Source organism: Portunus trituberculatus, chromosome 9 (genome assembly GCF_017591435.1).
Source record: "Portunus trituberculatus isolate SZX2019 chromosome 9, ASM1759143v1, whole genome shotgun sequence".
NCBI classification, from domain to species: domain Eukaryota; kingdom Metazoa; phylum Arthropoda; class Malacostraca; order Decapoda; family Portunidae; genus Portunus; species Portunus trituberculatus.
This window is the reverse complement of record NC_059263.1, coordinates 6,070,001-6,092,402: the sequence shown is the minus strand read 5'-3', so window position 1 is coordinate 6,092,402 and position 22,402 is coordinate 6,070,001. Positions and strand designations below refer to the sequence as shown.

At 41.0% G+C, this 22,402-nt stretch overlaps 2 protein-coding genes across 4 annotated transcripts in view; one reads left to right on the top strand and one right to left on the bottom strand.

Moving 5' to 3' along the window:
* Positions 1–56: 56 nt before the first annotated feature.
* Positions 57–4,229, bottom strand: LOC123501257 (39S ribosomal protein L21, mitochondrial-like). 2 transcript variants are annotated; one of them, XM_045250000.1, is made up of 5 exons: positions 4,073–4,229; positions 3,064–3,240; positions 1,250–1,413; positions 807–963; positions 57–387 (listed from the first exon to the last, which is right to left on the bottom strand). In XM_045250000.1, the coding sequence occupies exons 1-5, from the start codon at positions 4,122–4,124 to the stop codon at positions 284–286; spliced, it is 654 nt and encodes a 217-aa protein (XP_045105935.1). In that variant the 5' UTR covers positions 4,125–4,229; the 3' UTR covers positions 57–283. The 2 variants fall into 2 exon arrangements, with proteins under 2 accessions (XP_045105935.1, XP_045105936.1); XM_045250001.1 differs by having other exon boundaries at positions 3,064–3,237; positions 4,073–4,228.
* Positions 4,230–6,475: 2,246 nt separating this feature from the next.
* The window catches only part of LOC123501214 (macoilin-2-like), a 20,910-nt gene continuing 4,983 nt past the window's right edge, over positions 6,476–22,402 (top strand). Inside the window, exons 1-15 of one of the 2 annotated variants that reach the window (XM_045249905.1) lie at positions 6,476–6,715; positions 9,170–9,311; positions 10,253–10,379; positions 12,338–12,467; positions 12,895–12,961; positions 13,757–13,856; positions 15,732–15,803; positions 15,969–16,302; positions 16,631–16,832; positions 17,145–17,329; positions 17,551–17,709; positions 17,879–18,061; positions 18,635–18,930; positions 19,185–19,327; positions 20,222–22,402. The exon at positions 20,222–22,402 is cut by the window's right edge and continues 4,983 nt beyond it. In XM_045249905.1, coding sequence (XP_045105840.1) covers positions 6,636–6,715; positions 9,170–9,311; positions 10,253–10,379; positions 12,338–12,467; positions 12,895–12,961; positions 13,757–13,856; positions 15,732–15,803; positions 15,969–16,302; positions 16,631–16,832; positions 17,145–17,329; positions 17,551–17,709; positions 17,879–18,061; positions 18,635–18,930; positions 19,185–19,327; positions 20,222–20,527 — 2,526 coding nt within the window. In that variant the 5' untranslated portion in view covers positions 6,476–6,635 and the 3' untranslated portion in view covers positions 20,528–22,402. Of the gene's footprint in view, positions 6,716–9,169; positions 9,312–10,252; positions 10,380–12,337; positions 12,468–12,894; positions 12,962–13,756; positions 13,857–15,731; positions 15,804–15,968; positions 16,303–16,630; positions 16,833–17,144; positions 17,330–17,550; positions 17,710–17,878; positions 18,062–18,634; positions 18,931–19,184; positions 19,328–20,205 lie in introns of both variants that reach the window. The other variant, XM_045249906.1, reaches the window with a different exon arrangement.

Here is a 22,402-nt window from a genome sequence, read left to right as displayed (position 1 = left end):
CTCTCTCTCTCTCATACACAAGAAAAAGATCTAAACACTATAAGCAAACACAATTGTATACTTCACAACTTTACTTTAATATTATAAACATTTCTCTAAGACATGGCAAACAAGTGTATGTACAAGACTCATGACTTACAGGTAACAGATGTGGTAAAAGGAACAGCAATAATAGTAAGACAGTAGCAGAGGTAAGAGTTGAAATAATGGTAGAAGCAGCAATACTTGAAGTCACAGTGAAAGTAGTAGTAACAGCAATATGTACAAGACTTTACCACCAAGGCTACAAAGTCCTGCCGTCCACACCTGTCACCTCCGGCACCTCATTGATGCCGTGTGTGATCTCAATGCGGTTGATCCTCAATAGTGTATGTGTTTCCCGTTTGACTGGCCAGGGAGGAAGGAATGGAGGTTAGAATTCATCACTAATCATGGTCATAACCTTAACTTTAAATTTCTCTTCATATCCACAAAGCAATGTAATCTGTTCTCATTTAGTGAAGATTAGTTAGGTTAGGTTAGGTTAGGTCACGCTAGTATAAGAAAGGAGTTGTACAGCAAAGCAATGACTGGTGATGCTGCAGTGGAGTGTTATACAAAGTGATTTCCCATACATGTATAAACTCCATAAAGAACAGAAAATGTGCACTAGAGGTACTAAATGAAATCATCAGACATTTCTGATAGACAATACACTCAAAGAAAAGGATAGGGATAGAAATTTTAAACTTGCTAAATCATAGGAAGCTGTTTTTTGGAAAGAAAGAATTTAGCAACTCAACCTTTGCATATTTGGACAGACTTACACTTAGTTTTGCGAGAGTTTTTGCGGCGGCGGTTGTAGAAATAAATACGGCAGTGAGAGAGAGTCTTCTCCACCACTGTTGCCTCCACCCTCACTAAGTCTTGCCCAAGCAATGGCCGGCCATACAGTGAGAAGTCCCTCGACCCCACCATCATTACCTGTCAATCAAATACAACCATCTCAATAATGGTGCCCTCTCTCTCTCTCTCTCTCTCTCTCTCTCTCTCTCTCTCTCTCTCTCTCTCTCTCTCTATAATTTGAACAAAACACTACCTGAAGAAGAATGCAGAAGGAGGAGGAAGATAATGCTGACAATTGCTATATACAATGATTCTGCTGCTGTTGATCATAATAATAATGACGATTATAGTAAAACAGCCCTGGATGGTGATATTGTAATTCCATTTGACTTACATTCCTCCACTGATGCTGTAGCCCACTCACCTTCTCCAGGCGCAAGGCATCCCCTGTGTTGGGCGGGAAGTACGTCTGCACCACCACCAGGTCGCCGGGGGTCACGAGGTGCTGCTTGCCCTGCAGGAACACCACAGCAAACAGCCGCCCTGCCAACCCTTCCCGCACCTGCTGGTCCACCTTCCCTATCACCTCTGTGTGGGGAGATGGTGGGAGTGATGTGTCACTTCCTCGCCTCACATAATGACAGATGAATGGTGATATGAGGTTACTGAATTTGAATTTAGAATGATTTGTCATTGGTATGATTTGTATTCCTCCAGTATCAATAGAGACAATGCTGTGATGCACGCGCGCACATGCACACACACACACACACACATACGCACACACACACACACGCCCGGTAGATCAGTGGTTAGAGCGCTGGCTTCACAAGCCAGAGGACCGGGGTTCGATTCCCCGGCCGGGTGGAGATATTTGGGTGTGTCTCCTTTCACGTAGCCCTGTTCACCTAGCAGTGAGTAGGTACGGGATGTAAATCGAAGAGTTGTGACCTTGTTGTCCCAGTGTGTGGTGTGTGCCTGGTCTCAGGCCTATCCGAAGATCGGAAATAATGAGCTCTGAGCTCGTTCCGTAGGGTAATGTCTGGCTGTCTCATCAGAGACTGCAGCAGATCAAACAGTGAAACACACACACACACACATACATATAAACACACACCGCGTAGTGTGGTGGTTGGCACGCTCGACTCACAATTGAGAGGGTCCAGGTTCGAGTCCTGGAGACGGCGAGGCAAATGGACAAGCATCTTAATGTGTAGCCCCTGTTCACCTAGCAGTAAATAGATACGGGATGTAACTCGAGGGAGTTGTGTTGTGGCCTTGCTTTCCCAGTGTGTGGAGTGTGTTGTGATCCCAGTCCTACCCGAAGATCGGTCTATGAGCTCTGAGCTTGCTCCGTAATGGGGGAAGACTGGCTGGGTGACCAGCAGATGACCGTGGTGAATTACACACACACACACACACACACACACACACACACACTGCTGACAGACTGTAACATAACTGTCGCTGTATTTCCTGTGTGTCATAAAGGGTGACCAAAAGAGACAAAGGAGACTTTCTAAACACTCCCCTGTACGTAATATTATTCTTAGGATAAGCCAAGCCACGTCACATTACGTTATCGACCTTCATTAAACACTACAGCCTAGACACCAATATTTATTGCATGTGTGGTAATATGCAAAGAGGCAAGGTTTCAAGGCATTTATCCCATACATTTGGCTATCAATATTTATTGCATGTGTGGTAATATGCAAAGAGGCGAGGTTTCAAGGCATTTATCCCATACATTTGGCTATCAATATTTATTGCATGTGTGGTAATATGCAAAGAGGCAAGGTTTCAAGGCATTTATCCCATACATTTGGCTATCAATATTTATTGCATGTGTGGGAATATGCAAAGAGGCAAGGTTTCAAGGCATTTATCCCATACATTTGGCTATCAATATTTATTGCATGTGTGGTAATATGCAAAGAGGCAAGATTTCAAGGCATTTATCCCATACATTTGGCTATCAATATTTATTGCATGTGTGGTAATATGCAAAGAGGCGAGGTTTCAAAACATTTATCCCATTCATTTAGTTAACTCTCGACCCTGTTTAGTGACTGCCATGTCAGCGGGTCTTTTTGTTAAGTCATTTTTACCCATGGCCATATTTCCCCCCTTACACACACACACACACACAAAAAAAAAAACCACCAATATTTATTACACATGTGGTAACAATATGCAAAGAAACAAAATTATAATGTGAATCTTTCTTTCTCTGACCATGACTGAAGTTCCTCTCTGCCTCTGTGTCGTCCACCACCACCTCCTGCCGTGACGTCCAGGGAGTGGCATGCGAGAGAGCCGAGGAGATGGCCGGTGGTGTCCTCAGCCCCCGACAGGGACTCACCAGAGGGGCTCCTGTTACAACCTGCCTTGCTACTGCCTCACCCACACCTGCTGGACATCAAGTATTTACCAGGTCAGTGGAAGAAGTGTGGCCATAATCTTTGTTGATTAATCTCTAGACAATAATTTACCAGGTCAGTGTGAGCAGTGTGCAAATAACCTTTGTTGATTAATCTCTAGACAATAATTTACCAGGTCAGTGTGAGCAGTGTGGCAATAACCTTTGTTGATTAATCTCTAGACAATCAATTTCTTCCTGGGTGATATATGATACCTGTTCAAGTCTCTATTCTTTATTCTTCAAGTCAGCTGTGGGATGATTTAATCTAATCCTAACCTAACCTTGATAATAACTGTTTGCTTCTGGGTAATGTAAGTTCAAGTGTGCTGTAGAATGAATTAATCTAATTCTGACACGACCTAAGGGAGGAGGAGGAGGAGGAGGAGGAGGAGGAGGAGGAGGAGGAGGAATCTAATATTGAAAATTGCTATAATAATTCTGTTACTGCTGATAACAATAATAATAGTGATAATTATTGTAAGTGTCCCGAATGGTGATAAGTATAACAACGATGATTGGGTAAATTATTCTTACATAAATACATAAACACAAAACTCATCAAATAACTCAACAACAACACAACTTCAAGACTCCTGACGGCTACACAATCACTTCAGAATCCCAGTCGTTAAGAAAACACAACAATAACAACATAAAATCACCAATTACTCCACTAATTAGCAAAACCCTTGACGTCCCCTAACCTTGCGGGAAACCAGCCCACCCAACACAGGTCAAGGGAATGCGAAAGGTCAGATGGATAGTCAATACCTCATACATATGGTCATTATTACAGAAAGGCAGGTAATGGGTGTTAATTACCTATATTTCCAAGTCTTGTGCAGGTTCGAAGTGCCGCTCTGAGGGCCGCCATCTTGCCCCCTTAGCCCTGTCTTGCTCAGGGGACGTGATGCTTGTTAAGGTGAAACGTACTTCTTTCCTTCCTTCCTTATGTGACTTGAAGTATGTATATATATGTGTGTGTAAATGGAATCCCTACTTTCAAGACTACACTCTAGTCCATGTGCTCTCTCTCTCTCTCTCTCTCTCTCTCTCTCTCTTCTACCTTTATCAAAAAAATCACTGAAAGAAAATGTGAGGAAATAGAAATGTTGGGAATTGAATTTGTTCCCGATTTGTTTTGGTATTGCTTCTTCAAGAGAAATGAAGACTTTCTGAATGAATTCAACTTCCAACACCTGATGTACGTACGTACATGTACATATGTACACATGTTTCCTCTTCTCCCAACTTGTCTGAACATATAACTCTCTCTCTCTCTCTCTCTCTCGTGTGTGTGTGTGTGTGTGTGTGTACCTATCAGCATTATCAAAAGTAAATAATGTCGTACACCGTAGACCAAGGTAGGATGCACTATACATCATACATTGGCCTCACGTACGTGTTGCGGCCGTTTGTGACCTGTTACTACTCGCGTAGGAGTAGTACAAGCCAGATAAGGGTGTAGTAGGACTTCAAATCAGGTTTCTTTTTTTTTTTTTTTTTTTTTTTTTCCTCCTGTAAAATATACGTTGACCTTGCCGGTAAAGATCTCGAGGTACTTGAGTCTGACCCAATGAGTGATGAAACGTATACTGCACATGTTAATCTGTCACTAGAACATAACCCCCGTGTCGCTTTAATTTTATAGAGCCTTTTGAATGATGAAATATATCATCACTTGGTCACTAAAACCTTAAGAAAAAAAAAAAAAAACATTCAGATAGAAGTTTTGGGAGTAGAGATCTTGTTCATTTGTCATTAGAATCATGAAAACGCCCAATTAAAATCAAATGAATTTTTGTTTAATCTGCCACTAAAACAATAAAATACTTGAAAACCCTCGTCACTTCGAATAGAGTCTTTTCAGGGCAAGAATCTTGTTGCTTTGTCACTAATTCTCGTGTTTCACTTCAGTTAATTGAATCCCTTTGAACTCAGTAATTTCGTTAGTCAATCATTAAAACCATGAAAACTCCCTTAAAACTCTCGCTTCAAATATGGAACCTTTGGAATATATAAAGTATACGTTGATATGATATTAGGACCATAAAAAAAATATTTGAACCATCGTGTACATTGACGTATAACCTCTGCTGGAAAGTAGTGGAGACGCGCAGCAGAAGTATTTCACAATGGGTGCGAGCCACGAGTGGTGGATCAGACAGTGCCTGCCTTTTTCCCAACATTGTGTGTTATATGACAATTGTGTTGGGACTTTACGGAGATTTTTTCTTGATATTCATCTAAGTAGCTGTGCACGATGTTTTCCATACTCCATAGGTTTTGTATAAAGTACGTCAAGTTGATCTACTAAAATCTAAAAAAATCTACTATAAATTGTGTTATTTTTCGTTCATGTTACAAGTGATGATTGAAATCGAATATAATGAGTGAAAAAGTGAACAGAATTAATTCTCATCGTAACCCGCCTAATATGGAATAGGTTATGCAAGCCAGCGAGGGCAGTACACACACACACACACACTACATGCATGCACATACAGAAATGCAGGGCACGCACGCAGCCAACCACACACACACACATACACACACACACACACACACACACACACACACACACCGTAGAGACTGATAAAGAATTATTTCCTCATTTGTGCAAGTTAGTTTTTTTCTACGCGAAATTCCTTTGTTTAGCTGCAAAATCGAAATGTATGGCGTGGAAACAAAAAGAGGGACGAGAGGGAGGGAGAGAGGGAGTGGGGAATGGAGGGGCGAGAGGAGGGAAAGGGAGAGTACTGAGTAGAGAGCTACCAGACATTGATATATTGTTAACAACGACCACAACACTCACTATAAAGTAAACCCGCATTCCAGTCCCAAACCGTTTCTTTTTGTCCTTTCGCCAGTACTGGAAAGAGAGGGAATGACGGGGGGGAATAGAGGCAAGACAGGAGGGAAAGGGAGAGAGGGAAGAGAAGACAGGCGCCAGTACATTGTCAATAATGCCTATACCATGCACCATAATCTAAACCCATATCTCAACTCTATACAGCTTTTCCCTTTCCTCAGTACTGGAAGATAGAGTGCGTGCGCAACCTTTGCTAGAGACAGGCTTAAATTTCCATATTCCCCGAGTCTAGAAAAATATCCCTTTGGCGTAAAACGATTCGAGTCCTTTCCCAGAGTCTATAGAGGTGCTAGATAGCCTTTAGTTGTGGACTGCGCACCCAGGCCGAGACCAAGAGTGTTCTGGCTCCCTATAGTGGCCGAGGTGAGTGGAGCGGCTCCTGCATCTATACAGTGGATGGCGGACACAACAACAAAGATCCGAGCCACGCACCCTCACACCTCCACCTTCATGCTATTCGCCCTTGGACCTGTGTGCTGCATGTATGGGGTGAACAAATAAAAGCTTAAAATAATGAAGAGGAGAAATGTGGATTGTTCTAAGCTTCGTAGACCCATAAGACGGCCCAGAATTAGTGAAGGATTATACGGGAGGTGAGTGAGCCGAGCTTGTAAATATGGCTGACCTTAATTTCGTCTGCCAGTGGTTACAGGGCAGGGGGTAGGGCGCCAGGGGTCACGTAACAGGTCAAGGGGTGCTAGGGGTCATGTGCCAAGGGTTAGTGCCAGGGAGTGTATGGCAGGGATGAGGTGCCGGGAGTCTGTGAGTGCCAGGGTGCCAGAGGTTGTATGATTGGTGCCAGGGGCTTGTTGCCAGGGTATAGGATGCCAGGGGCTAAGTAATAAGGACAGGTGGATGCCAGGGACGACATGGTAGCTGGTAAGGTGACTGGGATTAACCAGAAATAAGAAAAATAAGATGGCAAGGGTGAGTTTGGGTTTACAGGCATAACGCAGCTGTGGAAGGAGGTTTGAGTGTGTGTGCCAGGGACAAGTGCTAGAAAGTGCGTTTTTATATCTAGACCTCTAAAACTGCTTTGCATGGAATGGATGTCAGGGTTTGTGTTACAGGAGTGAGTTGTCATGGAGTGGTAGTGGCAGGGAATGGATACAAGGTGTGTGGCAGGGATAGTGAATGGGTAGGTTTGTATGGAAAGGTACCAGGATATTGGATATTGCATGATAGACACTGGAAGATGACAACAGGTTCCAGATGTCATGAGGCAGATGCTGGGTATGGGTGGCTGTGTGGAAGGGTGAGATGGCAGAGGCCAGAGCAGAGATGACCAGAGCAGGGTGCCAGTGTAGGTGTTAAGGGCAAAGTAGCAGGGTTTGTTAGGGGAAGTGGTAGTTTGATGTGGCAGAGTGGTGTAGCAGTTGTCAGGGGAGTGTTGATGCGATCTTAGCAACAAGGGGTTACTGATGTTATTCTTGTTGTTGTCACTGGGAATTACATGCTACTACACCTAACTATTGCTGATACTGCTGCCCCTACTCTTATAGCTGGCACTATTTCTATTTTGACTTTAATAACTTTTACCACAAGCATTTCCTTACAGTACCACTAATGTTACTACTATATCTTATTGACATTTCTGTTATTACTACTTGTCATTGTTATTTAGATTGTTGATATTTCTACTAGGTACTGCTACAGTATTTCCTCAATCATTAACATCTGCCAAATCTTATATTTCTATGCTGGTAATGCAATGACAAGTTGTAGTATTAATTCGCCACATTTTATAAGAATGTCAGCAGAGAGAGAGAGAGAGAGAGAGAGAGAGAGAGAGAGAGAGAGAGATGTAAAATGTGAAAATGTTTTGTTCTTGTAATGGGTTTTATTGTGTATTTGTATTGTGTATTATGGGTGCTTTAATTATGTACTATATGTATATGGTGACCAAGCCTGTATTCTCCATTTCAACTTAGACCATTGAAACCATTATGTAAAGTGGGTCAGGTTGTCTGTTGTATTTTTGTGAGCTTCATCTACTAGAGGCACAACACCTCATCATTACTAAGTAGCTAATGAGATTTGTCTTTTACTGGCCATAGTAATTAAATATTTCATTTCTAAATCTAGGAGTTGCTGGTGCCTCATCTTGTCATGTTAGGATTCCTCAATTTTCCACCTAAGAAATCTGACACCTGTGTTTAGGTCGACCCTAGATCTTTTGCCTAAATGTTTGCCCTTCGCATCTCAAACCTACATTCAAGGAAATATGGTACTACTATTAGAATTACAAAGATTTATACTACTACTACTACTACTACTACTTTTTATAACATTCACAACCACACTGTAAAGAAATAAATTTGAATCACCATCATCACCATACTGCATAATTTACTCAACAATTACAACCACACAATAAAGAAATAAACTTGAATCATCATCACCACACTGCATAATTTACTCAACAAATACAGGTGCCACAAGTGATGATAACAGAAGCACATGGCTGATAAGATAAGAGATGTGAGTCTGTGCTGCTAGTTAGAGGAAGTTGGTCACTGAAGGTTAAGATGAAGATGGAAGGAAATGGATGAAAGATGTGTGTGTGTGTGTGTGTGTGTGTGTGTGTGTGTGTGTGTGTGTGTAGGTTATGATAGTTGAGAGAGAGAGAGAGAGAGAGAGAGAGAGAGAGAGAACATCTGCAGCATATTAGATAGGAAATTACACACACACACACACACACACACATTTTTACTCTTGTTTAGTATCTCTCTCTCTCTCTCTCTCTCTCTCTCTCTCTCTCTCTCTCTCTCTCTCTCTCTCTTTCTCTTTCTCTCTTTGGAATTTTAATCAGAATTAATTTTTGAAAATGACTGTTTCAGAAAGTTTCCAGATTTCAGAATAGACCTCTTAACCTTTGCTGTAGTTGCTGCCACTGCTGCTATTGCTGGTACCACTACGAACACAACACTCACGCTTATTACTTTTATTACAGCAATGATACTCAGTACTGCACCACCACCATCATCACAGTCACTACCATTACACCACCACCAGTGATAATAATGGAATATTTTGTGTTATTGCAGCACCTTTGTTTACATCAAGTTTCTCCTGGTATGGCTACTGGTGTTGGCGGCAGACTTTCTCCTCGAGTTTCGCTTTGAGTACCTGTGGCCCTTCTGGCTCCTCCTCCGCAGTGTGTACGACTCCTTCCGCTATCAGGGTCTGGTGAGTGGTGCCTCCTGCCTTGTGTTCATTGTTCCACTCCTGTTAACTGACGCCTCTTTCATGATGCCATTTGTCATTCCATCATCTTTCCTGACTTGCCTCAATCTCATCTGTTGATTTCTATTCTGATCTCACTTATGCCTAATCTAATCCTACTTCATTTCCTTCCTGCTTTGTCTGTGTCCTCTATTCCTTATTTGATACTTTTTACTCCCTCCTCACTCATGTGTCTGGTTTGATTCATCCCCATAATCATCTCTCTCATTATATTCCTTCATGCCTTGCTCATGTCTTTCATTATTCCTTGTTTTACTTCCATTTATTCATTGTCATAACTTTTTCAGTACCTCAGGCAAATGTTAGGGTGTCTAAAGGTGAGCGATGAGCTTTGTAAACTTTTAATTAGTTGTGTTATTGTAATGTTTGAGTGCATGATGTGATGTTTGCAGTTCATGTTAGATTGAGAGTATGAGGTCTGTAGGTCATAGTTTGTGCTGAAAGAAGCTTGGAATTTACATACAGGAAATAAGGCTTATCTCTGTGATTAATGTCAAGGTTTTAATTTGTGGTAAAAGGAGGCTGGAGATTAAAGGAAATTTAAGTGTTATCAAAACTAATGGCAATGTCTCTCTCTCTCTCTCTCTCTCTCTCTCTCTCTCTCTCTCTCTCTCTCTCTCTCTCTCTCTCTCTCTCTCTCTCTCTCTCTCTCTCTCTCTCTCTCTCTCTCTCTCTCAATATTTCTTGCATTCCTTCCTATCTACTAATCTCTTTCTATTCCCTTTTCTTGCTTCTTTCTCCTTTTTTTCTCTTTCTTTCCTTTTTCCTTCCTCTTACATTCCTTTCCTCTGATTGCACTCCATCTTTCCTCCATCTTATGTCTGTTCCCTTCCACATCTCTTCCTGTCTGTCCCTGTGTCTGCCCACCTCCCTCCCTTCCACAGGCCTTCTCAGTGCTGTTCGTCTGCATGGCGCTAACATCAGACATGATCTGTCTCCTCTTCATCCCAGTCAATTGGCTCTTCTTTGCGGCCTCCACCTATGTCTGGGTTCAGTTTGTCTGGCACACAGGTAATGGTTTAATTGGCCACTTATCATCCTGGCCAAGTGTGGTTTTAAGGGGTTATGTGGTGGTGTGTAAGATTTGTTTTGGGTATTTGTTCATTTGTTTTTCCATTTTTTTCATGAGTGAGTGGTTTTGCTATTTTGTGTGTGCGTTTGTTTGTGGATTTATATATTTTTTTGTTAGTTTTTGTTGTGGTTATTTATTTATTTATTTATCTATCTATCTATCTATCTATCTATTTATTTGTTTGATTACTTACTATTAATTTATTTTTTTGTTTGCATGTGCTGGTGTTGAATTATTAATCTTTATTTATTTTTCATTTTTTTTTCTTTCCTCCATTTTTCTGTATGTATTTTTTATTCTTTTATTCTTTCTTTCTTTATTATTGTTATTATTTATTTGTTTATTTATTATTTTTTTGTTATCTCACCTGACTCATTTCGTGGCTGGGTTTGTGAGGGTGTGAGTTTTTTTTTCTGTGTGTGGGGTGACTCATTTCATTTTGTCATTGTGTATAATTGCAAGTCATTCATTGTTTTACTTCTCTTGTGTCAGCGGGTGTTACTGCAAGTCATTTTGTGTTTTATGCCTTGTGCTAGTCAGTCTGTAGTTTCACTTTTTTCCCCTTCAGTCATGTTATAATTTCTTTTTTTCTTTATTTTTAATTTTTTTTATTTATTTTTTTACTTTACATAATCATTGCACAATTTATTTTGCTTTTATTTTTTCCTGTTTTATAGTTTCAATAGACTTAATAGGGAAAGGAAAGGTAGAAGGAAGCTATAATAATCTAACCTAACCTAACCTACATATTTGCCCAATCTTTTATTCTTCCTTGAGTTTCTTTTATCACAGCACATGTAGGTACACTCCACTTCACATTGCCCTTGATAGCACAGGTCCTTTACCATATTAGGTCAGACAGCATTGTTATCAGTTAAGTGAGGATACAAGCACTCAGTAATCAGCCAAACAGTGTTGGAAGATTCTGTGTTGATAAGGATAGTGGTGGTGGTGGTGGTGATGGGTTAATGATGATATTTTTGTTGGAGATAATGATAGGATGTCTGGCAGTGATGGTGGTGGTGGTGGTGGTAATGTTTGTGTTTTTTGTGAAGATTGGGATGATAAGAGGTTTTTGGCAGTGGTTAGTCTTAATAGTAGAATGTCAAGTAATGGTTATTCATAATGGTAGAATGGTTAATCTTAATGGTAGAATGATTAATCTTAATGGTAGAATGGTTAATCGTAATGGTAGAATGGCAAGCAATGGTTAATCTTAATGGTAGAATATCAAGAGCACTGAGAGCTATCAGCAGCTGTCAGGTGGTGACATTTCTTGTCTTGCCTTCTTGTGTTTGGCTGACATGAACAAAACAGTGATGCAACATTGTGTATTACACCTCTGTATTATTTTTTTCATCTTGAGGGATGTTTATTTGTCTCTGTAAAGTAGGAAACACACATTTTATTCCTTCAATAAATCACATCTCATCAGTTATAGTACCACCACCACTACCATCACCTCCATTATCATCATCATCATCATCATCATTATCATCTTCATAATCATCATCATCATCATCACACTACCACTATCACCACATCACTACCACCACCACCACTACCACTCAATTGATGGTCATTAGAGGCACCACCAGTCCCTCTTACTGTCACTGCATGGTGTGGTTTTTGAACAGAGACAGCCTATCCAAAACTTGCAAATTTTATGTGTAGAAGTATGTACAAAATTCCAGAAGACTGAAGAATGTTAGAATAGGACAACTTGATTCACCTCACAAACATTTAATCTAAGGAAACTATCAGGAAGGTACTCACAGCTCCTTAATTTACTTCCCCATGAGATTCACCCAAACTTCTTCACTTAAATCATAACCCCATCACCACCTCACAGTTCAGAGTCAACCTATGTCTCACTGGGGTGTTTCTGCCTTCCCAGAGCGAGGGGTGTGCATGCCCACGGTAATTCTGTGGGCACTCTTCATCTATATAGAGGCTTTAGTTCGCCTCAAAGATATTCGAAGCGTTCCCTTCCACCTAGATCTCTGCAGACCCTTCGCTGCGCACTGGTGAGTCAATCCACTATATACTTGTGATTTACATTACCTGACTTTCCTTCATGTCTTTATATATTTGTCCAATCATGCTTTCAGATTTACTAGACATGGTACTAGACATGATTTACCTCCAGGTCTCAATGTTTATATTTATCCAGTTATTACAGTTGGTGTGTCTTTTGTGATGGTACCTTCTCATTTAGTTTACTTTAAATTGTTGTGTTTTTATAGCAGTGTGTGGTTGTGATGTCTGTGTGGGTAGAGAGTTTCCAGTGGGGTGGAGGTTACATGTTGGATAGCGATTGTTACTCGAGTAGAAAATATTGACTGGAAGTGTGTGTGTGTGTGAGGGGGGGGGTCATAATACAATACCTGAGAGCACCTTGACCCAGCCTGACCTGACCTGTCGTGCCCTTAAACTCTCCTTCTCCATCCACAGCATCGGCTACCCAGTGGTGACGCTTGGCTTTGGTCTCAAGAGTTACGTTGGGTATCGCTTGAGACAGGTAATTCTCTCTCTCTCTCTCTCTCTCTCTCTCTCTCTCTCTCTCTCTCTCTCTCTCTCTCTCTCTCTCTCTCTCTCTCTCTCTCTCTCTCTCTCTCTCTGTTGTCTTCCTTTCTTATATTCTTTTTTTCCTGTTGTTGTTGTTGTTCTTGCCCTTTAGATTAGATTGTAGTTGTTTTTATTAATCATCTAACAAATGGAGTATAGTGAAGCTATAAAATTTGTGTGGACATGTGTGTGTGGGTTGGGTAGGTGTGTGTGTGTAATTCACCTTGGTAGCCTGCTGGTCACCCAGCCAGTCTTCCCTATTACGGAGTGAGCTCAGAGCTCATAGACCGATCGTCGGGTAGGACTGAGACCACAACACACTCCACACACCGGGAAAGCGAGGCCACAACCCCTCGAGTTACATCCCGTACCTATTTACTGCTAGGTGAACACACCCCACACATTAAGAGGCTTGCCCATTTGCCTTGCCGCTTAGCGGGACTCGAACCCGGGCCTCTCGATTGTGAGTTGAGCGTGCTAACCACTACACTACGCTGTGTGTGTGTGTGGGTGGGTGTGTGGGTAGGTAGTGTGTGTGTACCTTGTTTTATTTACCTATGTGTGTGTGTAATGTGTGCCTAACATGCCAGCTCTAATTAATTAATCCTTGATTTGGAAGTGTGCATAGTTGTGTGTGTGTGTGTGTGTGTGTGTGTGTGTGTTTTCTATGGGTGTGCATGTATCATAGTACTGTGGAAGAGAGAGAAAGAGAGAGAGAGAGAGCACTGACCCCTTCTCCCTAACACAGAGGAAGCAGCGTGAGGTGGCGAAAGAAAATGAGTTCTACCTGCAGCTTCTTCAGGAGGCTCTTCCGCCCGAGCTGCAGGTCACCTCTAGTCCAGACAAATGTGAGTGGCATGCCCTTTTGTCACCCTTTCCATCCCTAGTGCCCCAAACACTTCAAATACCCAGGGCCTTTGAAATCACACATCCCTCCTCACACACACACACACACACACACACACACACACACACACACACACACACACACACACACACACACACACACACACACACACACACACACACACACACACTACAGATATTCTCACAGTAATCCCTATCACTGTTTTCACACCTTATCACCTGTCATACTCCAGTCCACCCTCATTCTTCCTATCACTATCTTTACCCTCTCTGTCACATCACAGATACTTGGCATCATTTGCCTTCCCTCAAGTCAGCATTGTCCTTCTCTTTTACCTAGCTTTGTCTCAAGTGCTGTACTGTATTGTGAAATTTATATGATACACCTGTTTCTCTCATTTCCACCCATTTCCACACTGCCACTTCTTATCATTACCTCTTTACTATAAGTTTTATATATATACTCAATGATCTCATTCAGTTTCTCTCTATTTGTACCTTCATTCCTTTTCCTACTGTTGTTTTTGTCCTTTATTTCTCTTTCTCCCCCAATTTATTACTTAACAGTTAATACATTCTTATTTTCAGTGCAAGTCTTCAGGTTTTAGTGTTATTGGGGTCTCTTTCTATGTTTGTTGCCCTTTGTATCTCAGTGTCTATCTCTCTAAATGCCTGCCTGTGTCCTGTTTGCCCCATTCCATTTATACTGCTAATAATCTAATCTTATTTCCTCTCTCTCTCTCTCTCTCTCTCTCTCTCTCTCTCTCTCTCTCTCTCTCTCTCTCTCTCTCTCTCTCTCTCTCTCTCTCTCTCTCTCTCTAAAAGCACTCTTAACACCTGTGTATATAAATTATTACACATACAGCTGACAGAATGTATTGAATTAATTGAAAAAGTATACACACACATGCATATATATATATATATATATATATATATATATATATATATATATATATATATATATATATATATATATATATATATATATATATATATATATATATATATATATATATATATATATATATATATATATATATATATATATATATATATATATATATATATATATATATATATATATATATATATATATATATATATATATATATATATATATATATATATATATATATATATATATATATATATATATATATATATATATATATATATATATATATATATATATATATATATATATATATATATATATATATATATATATATATATATATATATATATATATATATATATATATATATATATATATATATATATATATATATATATATATATATATATATATATATATATATATATATATATATATATATATATATATATATATATATATATATATATATATATATATATATATATATATATATATATATATATATATATATATATATATATATATATATATATATATATATATATATATATATATATATATATATATATATATATATATATATATATATATATATATATATATATATATATATATATATATATATATATATATATATATATATATATATATATATATATATATATATATATATATATATATATATATATATATATATATATATATATATATATATATATATATATATATATATATATATATATATATATATATATATATATATATATATATATATATATATATATATATATATATATATATATATATATATATATATATATATATATATATATATATATATATATATATATAGTAGGTGTTATAAGTGTCCCTTGGTATGTTAGTGTGTTCTGTTTTGTGACTATGTATGTATTGAGAGGTGTTGTCCTAACATGTTCCTCTTCCGTGTTGCAGTGAAAGAGAAGAGAGAGGAGATCACAATGAATGGTGAGGTGGAAGTAGCCACGTCCTCTCTCAATCACACTGGTAAGTCTCCTTCTCTTGTGTTCCTGGTGGTGTGAGGCTCATTACTATTTATGTGCAATATTATATATAACTACTATGCTGATTTTGAAGGTACATGAGATCCTTCATATTGAACACCATAGAACTTGTTACTCATTGATCTTTCTCCTTTTGTCCTCCTTGCAGGTGGAAGCTGTAACCTTAGTAGCAGTTGCAGCAGCAGTAGTAGTAGTAGCAGCAGCAGCAGTAGTAGCAGCAGCAGCAGTAGCAGCAGCAGTAGTAGCAGTAGCAGTAGCAGCAGTAGTAGCAGTAGCAATGGGGTGTGTGGCGGTGGTGGTGGGAGCCGGGGTGGGAATGGGGGCCGGGGAGTGCGGGTGGACAGCCGGCCCCCAGAGCTGAGTCAGGGAGGGGATGAGGGCACTTCCCCACCCCCAACCTCAATACACCACCGCCCAGAGAAAAATCGTCTCCCCAATGGCTCCACTATACATGCTGAACTGGAATACATGCAAAAGAAAGGGTGAGTAAGTCCTGATCCCATTCCTGATCCCTCCCTCCTCCTTCACTCCCTCTCACCTTTACAGAATAAGGTGTGAGAAAGTTTCCCTGGTTCTTTTTTCAGCTCTTTTTTGTCTGTCTCTTTTGTCATTCCCTGCCTGAGCCTTATATTTTCTACTTTTTTCTAGTTTAGTTTTCTCATATTTCCCATGATGAATATAGACAGCCTCCTGCCATCAAATAAAACTCTTATTAATTTTAACACTTCCCAGTCCTTTGTAACACTGGTAATTATTTCAGATGTCAGTTGCTTTATCCTCTAAATCACCTTCTCCTTGTGGCCTTTCCAGATGGTCCAATTCACGCTCTGTTAATGACTATGATGAAAGCCTCGAGGCAGAGAAGGACAAGAATGCCAAGAGCACCTCACCCACTTCCTCTGGTGGTGGTGGAGTCCCTCCTCCCTGCAGTGGCTCGTCAGGGCCTCACTCCCCCAGCCTGACCTCTTCGCCCATTGAGGGAGAGAAGAAGAGAGTCAACGCATCCATGCAGGTGAGTGGATGAAGGTGGAGCAGTGGAGAAGACAGGATGTGGCAGTGTGTGGAGGGTACAGTTACAGGAAAGGTGAATGTTTTATCTTTCATTCCTATTGGTTCATTTTGGGATTAGTTGTTAATTGATACTAATCCTGGAAAAATATTGGTATTGTTTATTTGCTATCAGGTGTATGTTGACTTTTATCTTCACTTCGTGTTTTATGTGAAATAGTGATAATTAGCGTTCAGTATGAGTGTGGACTCTTATTTCATCTTCTCTTACTCCTTACTGTATCTTTTAATTCTTCTGGCCTCGTCTGCCTCCCAGAGCAATGGTTCTGCCAAGCTGCCCGGCTCTCACACCAACAACCTCAGAGACTCAGGTTCGGGTGGTGGTGGCGGTGGTAGTGGAGGCTCCTCGACCTCCTCACGTGACAAGAAAAACAAAAATAAAGAGAGCAATAAGGATAGCTCTCATGCTGGCACAAAGGATGATAATGTCAGCATCATAAGGTGGGATTTGGGGAGTTGTTGTGGATTTTAGCAATTTTGTTAAATCTTTATTTGTTTACAATATTAGATACAAAGATTCTTGAGAATGACTTTGCATTCACATTAATATCTTGACTTATTTATCTGTCTGAATGAAAATGTGAGTATAAACCTTAATGATAATATATATAATAAATGTAACTCATGTAGAGAAAATATGGAATTGTGTCACTGTGGCTCAGGTTGGAGGCGGACATCAAGAGACTGAAGGCGGACCTGCAGGCGTCGCGGCAGACCGAGCAGGAACTGCGCAACCAGATAAACCACCTCATCTCCAGTGACAAGATTACACAGCAGGAGATGAACCAGCTCCAGCAGGACAATGACAACCTGCAGAATAAGTGAGTGTGCTGTGTGTGTGTGTGTGTGTGTGTGTGTGTGTGAAGAAGAGTGTACAAATCACCTTAATATGCATCCACTGAGCAATGATTGGTGTTTGCTAATCTTGAGTTGTTCTTTCTCCATTGCTTGCATCAACTCAATGTTTGTTGCCTTCTCTCCCACCCCAAGACTCCATGGGCTGGTGACGGCGCGCCAGAATGACCGTGCCACCATCAGCACCCTGGAGCGACGGCTGCAGGAGGAGCGGCAGGCCAGGCAGGCGGCTGAGAAGCAGGTCACTGTGCTGGAGCGGCGGCAGAAGAAGGCCGAGGAGCAAGCACAGGCCAAAGCACAAGCCCTTGCCAATGCCAAGTGAGTGACCTTTGTTTGCTTCATAGATTATCATGTTATCTGCCAACTTGAAACTAGAAAACCTAAAAAAAAAAAAAAAAAAAAAAAAAAAAAAAAAAACTCATAATTGATTGTCCTGGGTCTAGGTACATGAATTCAAAGTTTTCTTGAAAGATGCCTGAAGTTAGGAAAGGTTGGGAGCCACTGTTGTATGTCATGCTTCCCTTTTTTCATTTTGTACCAGTGTGTATCTTGTCTGTTGGTGCCACTCTCATCTCAATGATGTAGACAGCAGCATAACACAGCCCCAATGATGTAAACAGCAGCATAGCACAACCTGGATGATGTAGGCAGCAGCATAACACAGACCCAATGATATAGACAATAGCATAACACAGCCTGGATGATGTAGACAGCAGCATAACACAGTCCCAATAATGTAGACAGCAGCATAGCACAGCCCCAGTGATTTAGACAGCAGCATAACAGCCCCAATGATGTAGACAGCAGCATAACACAGCCCCAATGATGTACACAGCAGCATAACACAGCCCCAATGATGTAGACAGCAACATAACACAGCCTCTCCCACAGGAATGAGTGCAGTGAGTCCTGCCGTGGCCGCCGCAATGAGCTTGAGTCTGAGATCAAGCGCCTGCGTCGGGACCAGCGCATCTCGGAGGACCGGGTGCACACTGTGGAGCGGGAGAACATGGCGCTGCGGCAGTACAAGGACATCCAGAGTGAGACGGAGGTGCTCATGTCTGCTCTCTCCATTATGCAGGACAAGAACACCCACCTGGAGACCTCGCTGTCCGCAGAAACGCGAGTCAAGCTTGATCTCTTCTCCGCCCTTGGGGAAGCCAAGCGCCAGCTGGAGATTTCACAGGGTGGGCTGATGAGGGGTTCTGTGTCTTTTGTAAAGTTGAGATTTCCATACTGATTTTGATCTTCTGTTTATCTTGTTCATTGTACTGACTAGTCCTTTGAGAGAGTTCCTGTTTGAATCCTGATGGTTGACAAGGTTTTCATAAAGTATATAATAACTCTTTGGGTGATATGAGTGAAGTGAGCATGTATATTTCTTCTCATTTCATTTCCCGGCATTTATTTCCGGTGCACAACATTTCCTTTCCATATGCAGGGCTGGTGAGCTCCAAGGACAAGGAGATTGAGGAGCTGAAGGCCAAGATCACCGAAGTCCTGGCAGTGTGTCCCCCCACCAGCTTCCCCAACACCACCCTTGACACCACCCCCATCCACTACACCTCCAAGCTCCTCCCACAGGTAAGGATGCATCTCCAGACACCCACACACATGCTCCTCCCCACTACCTTGACCTATTTATTGACGTATTGGTTTATTTGTTAGTGTTTATTATTTTTTGCAATATTCAGTAGTGCCCTGTATGTTGAATGATTTATATACTTGCCTGCCATATCGCCATACATTTGTTCTCTGTTTTATGCATGATTTCTGTAGCCATATTTTATTATATATTTGTTCTTTATCAACCTGACTATTCCTATTTTCCTATATGTACCCCCAATTTGTGCCTTTTGGTAAATCCCATCTTTCATTTGTTTCTCTCATTATTTATTGTCAGCCTGCATCCTATGTCAACATTTATTCATTCCGTTATTCATTCATTAACATCTTGTAATTATTTCTGCCCTAGTCCATACCATACCCTCTTCATATCCTTTCATTACTCACACCACGTTTCACTCCTCATCCATTACTCATTTGTATCAGTGACAGCCGGCAAGCAGTCTCATCTCACTCATTGTCACCCATCTCTTGACTTGATAGCCTCCTTTAATTTTCATTCATTCTTCTTTAGTCCTCCAAGTCCTTCTGAACCCATCCACATTCATCCCATTATTCACCCCTTGACATCATTCACTTCATAATCATCTGTATTGTTCATCCCCCTCCTCTTCAGACCCACATATCCATCTGAACTCACCCACATTCATCCCGTTATTCACCCCATGGCATCCTTCACTTCATAATCTGCATTTTTCCCTCTGTCCCCTCTAGTTTCCTGTAGCCTTCCAGTGTCCTTCCTCAATAGACATACTCCTCCCCGTGCGCCGCATCCCCAGCGCGGTGCCCAAATCCCTCCTTCCCCTGAGCCAGTGAACCATACTCACGACTCACAGTTTTCTCTCCCTACAGGTGACAACCTCGGGGATGGAGGCAGCCCCGGCATCTCTAGTAATGGTGGACGGCCTCATGGATACCTCGCCGCTCGAGTCCCTCTGTGGCCTGGCCTTCTCCCCAGCCCCAGCCCCTCCTCTGGCCCGCCCACACACTGTCTCCCCTCCGGTCCCAATCTCGCCCCCAGTGCCCCTCTCCCCACCCGTCCCTCTCTCACCCCCAGCCCCGATCTCACCCCCCATCCCCAAGAAGCCCCAGCACTCGACTCTTGATCCAAATGCCCGTGTCTACACCCCCAAGGGAACTGTTACCTCTGAGGCCTGAAGGAAAGGATGCAGCAGATGGTAACCCTTTCACTCCTATTCCTTATCCTACTCCTTATCCTGTTCTTCCTTCTTTCCTTCCTCTGTCATCCACCAGATATACTGAAGTCCTCTCCTGCTTTTCTTTTTCTTTCCTTTTTCCATCATGTTTCCATGCCATCTTCATGTCTTCATTTTCCTTCCTTTACCATGTCCTTTCCCTAGTCTTCCCTCTCCATCACCTTCCATCCCTTTGCAACCCCATCCTATCTCCTCCTCCTCCTCCTCCTCCTCCTCTTCCTCTTCCTCTTCCTCTTCCTCTTCCTCTTCCTCTTCCTCTTCCTCTTCCTCCTCCTCCTCCTCCTCCTCCTCCTCCTCCTCCTCCTCCTGTGTTAGGTAGGCAAGGTGGGATGCTGTGGACAAGCTTGGTCTTGCTAGCAGTTTTCAGTTTTTTCTTGTTCTGTCCTTGTCCCTCTTTGCCCACTCTTCCTCTCCTCTCCTCTTCTCTCCTTTCCTCTCCTCCAAGACAAATAATGCTTTCTTTTTTTTATAATTAGTTAACTCGTGTGTGTGTGTTTGTGTGTTTGTGGCTTTTTCTCTTTATATCTTCTTGTCATTTTTTTATTTTGTCTTACCTCTCTGTTTCTTATCATTAATCCTCACAGTACACTAACACACACACACATGCATACACACACACACACACACACACACACACACACACACACACACACACACACACACACACACACACACACACACACACGGCCATCTCCAAACTCATCCCCTTGAAAAAAGAAGTTTAGTGCTTAAACTTGCTGCTGGAAAAATATGAATCCTGTGAATAGCTTTATTTTTCTATGAAATTATTTTTTTGTCTGCAAGGTGTGTATGTGTGTGTGTGTGTGTGTGTGTGTGTGTGTGTGTGTGTGTGTGTGAGTGTGTGCTTATGTGTGTATGTGTGCGTGTCGGATGTTAACGTCCCTATGTTTACATGCAGAGCTCTATATATTTATAAACAAATATATATAATTTTATAGAAATCCTGGTGTTTTTTGGAAATGTTGAGTTTTAATGCAGTGCTTTAGCAAAATTTGGTAATGTCTGGTTATGGCATAGCTTATATTTGCATTGTTTACATGATTGCCGTATTTTCCTTTTGCATCCCAAGTGTGCTGTGCAGTTCAGCTTTATTGTTAGGGTTATGATATCTTTCTTTTGCCATGATAAAAAGTTGTGAAATTTTCTTCCTCCCTACATAATTTTTCTTACATTTTCCTGTCATCACTGTTGTCTCCCCATCCTTTTTACTCCTTCACTCTCTCTTCACAGCCTATCATGTCTCCCAGCCACATATGTTTCCCTCTTCTGCCAAGCTTCTCAGTACACTATGCCCCATCCCTCTATTACTGTGGTCGCAATGTTGCTCACAAAGTGTGTTTGTGTACGTCTAGAAAGGTTACATAGTTTTGTGTGTGGATGTGTATTATGGAGATGGCCTGTCATGTGTATGTGTATGTATGTTAGTGTGTTGGAAAAGAAACTGCATTATTTTTGGTATTTGGTATTCATGTTTTTTCTCATACTGTCTCATTGCATTATTGAATTTTGTTTTATATCATTCTTTCCCTCTAACATATTCAGCCCCTTGCCTATTCTTTCCACCTCAGCCACACACACACACACACACACACACACACACACACACACACACACACACACACACACACACACACACACACACACACACACACACACACACACACACACACACACACACACACACACACACACACACACACACACACACACACACCATTCCTCTGCCTCCTACAATCCTCATCCTCACACATCCCCCCCATAATTGAAAACAAAAAGGGTTGTTTACAGGTTGCGA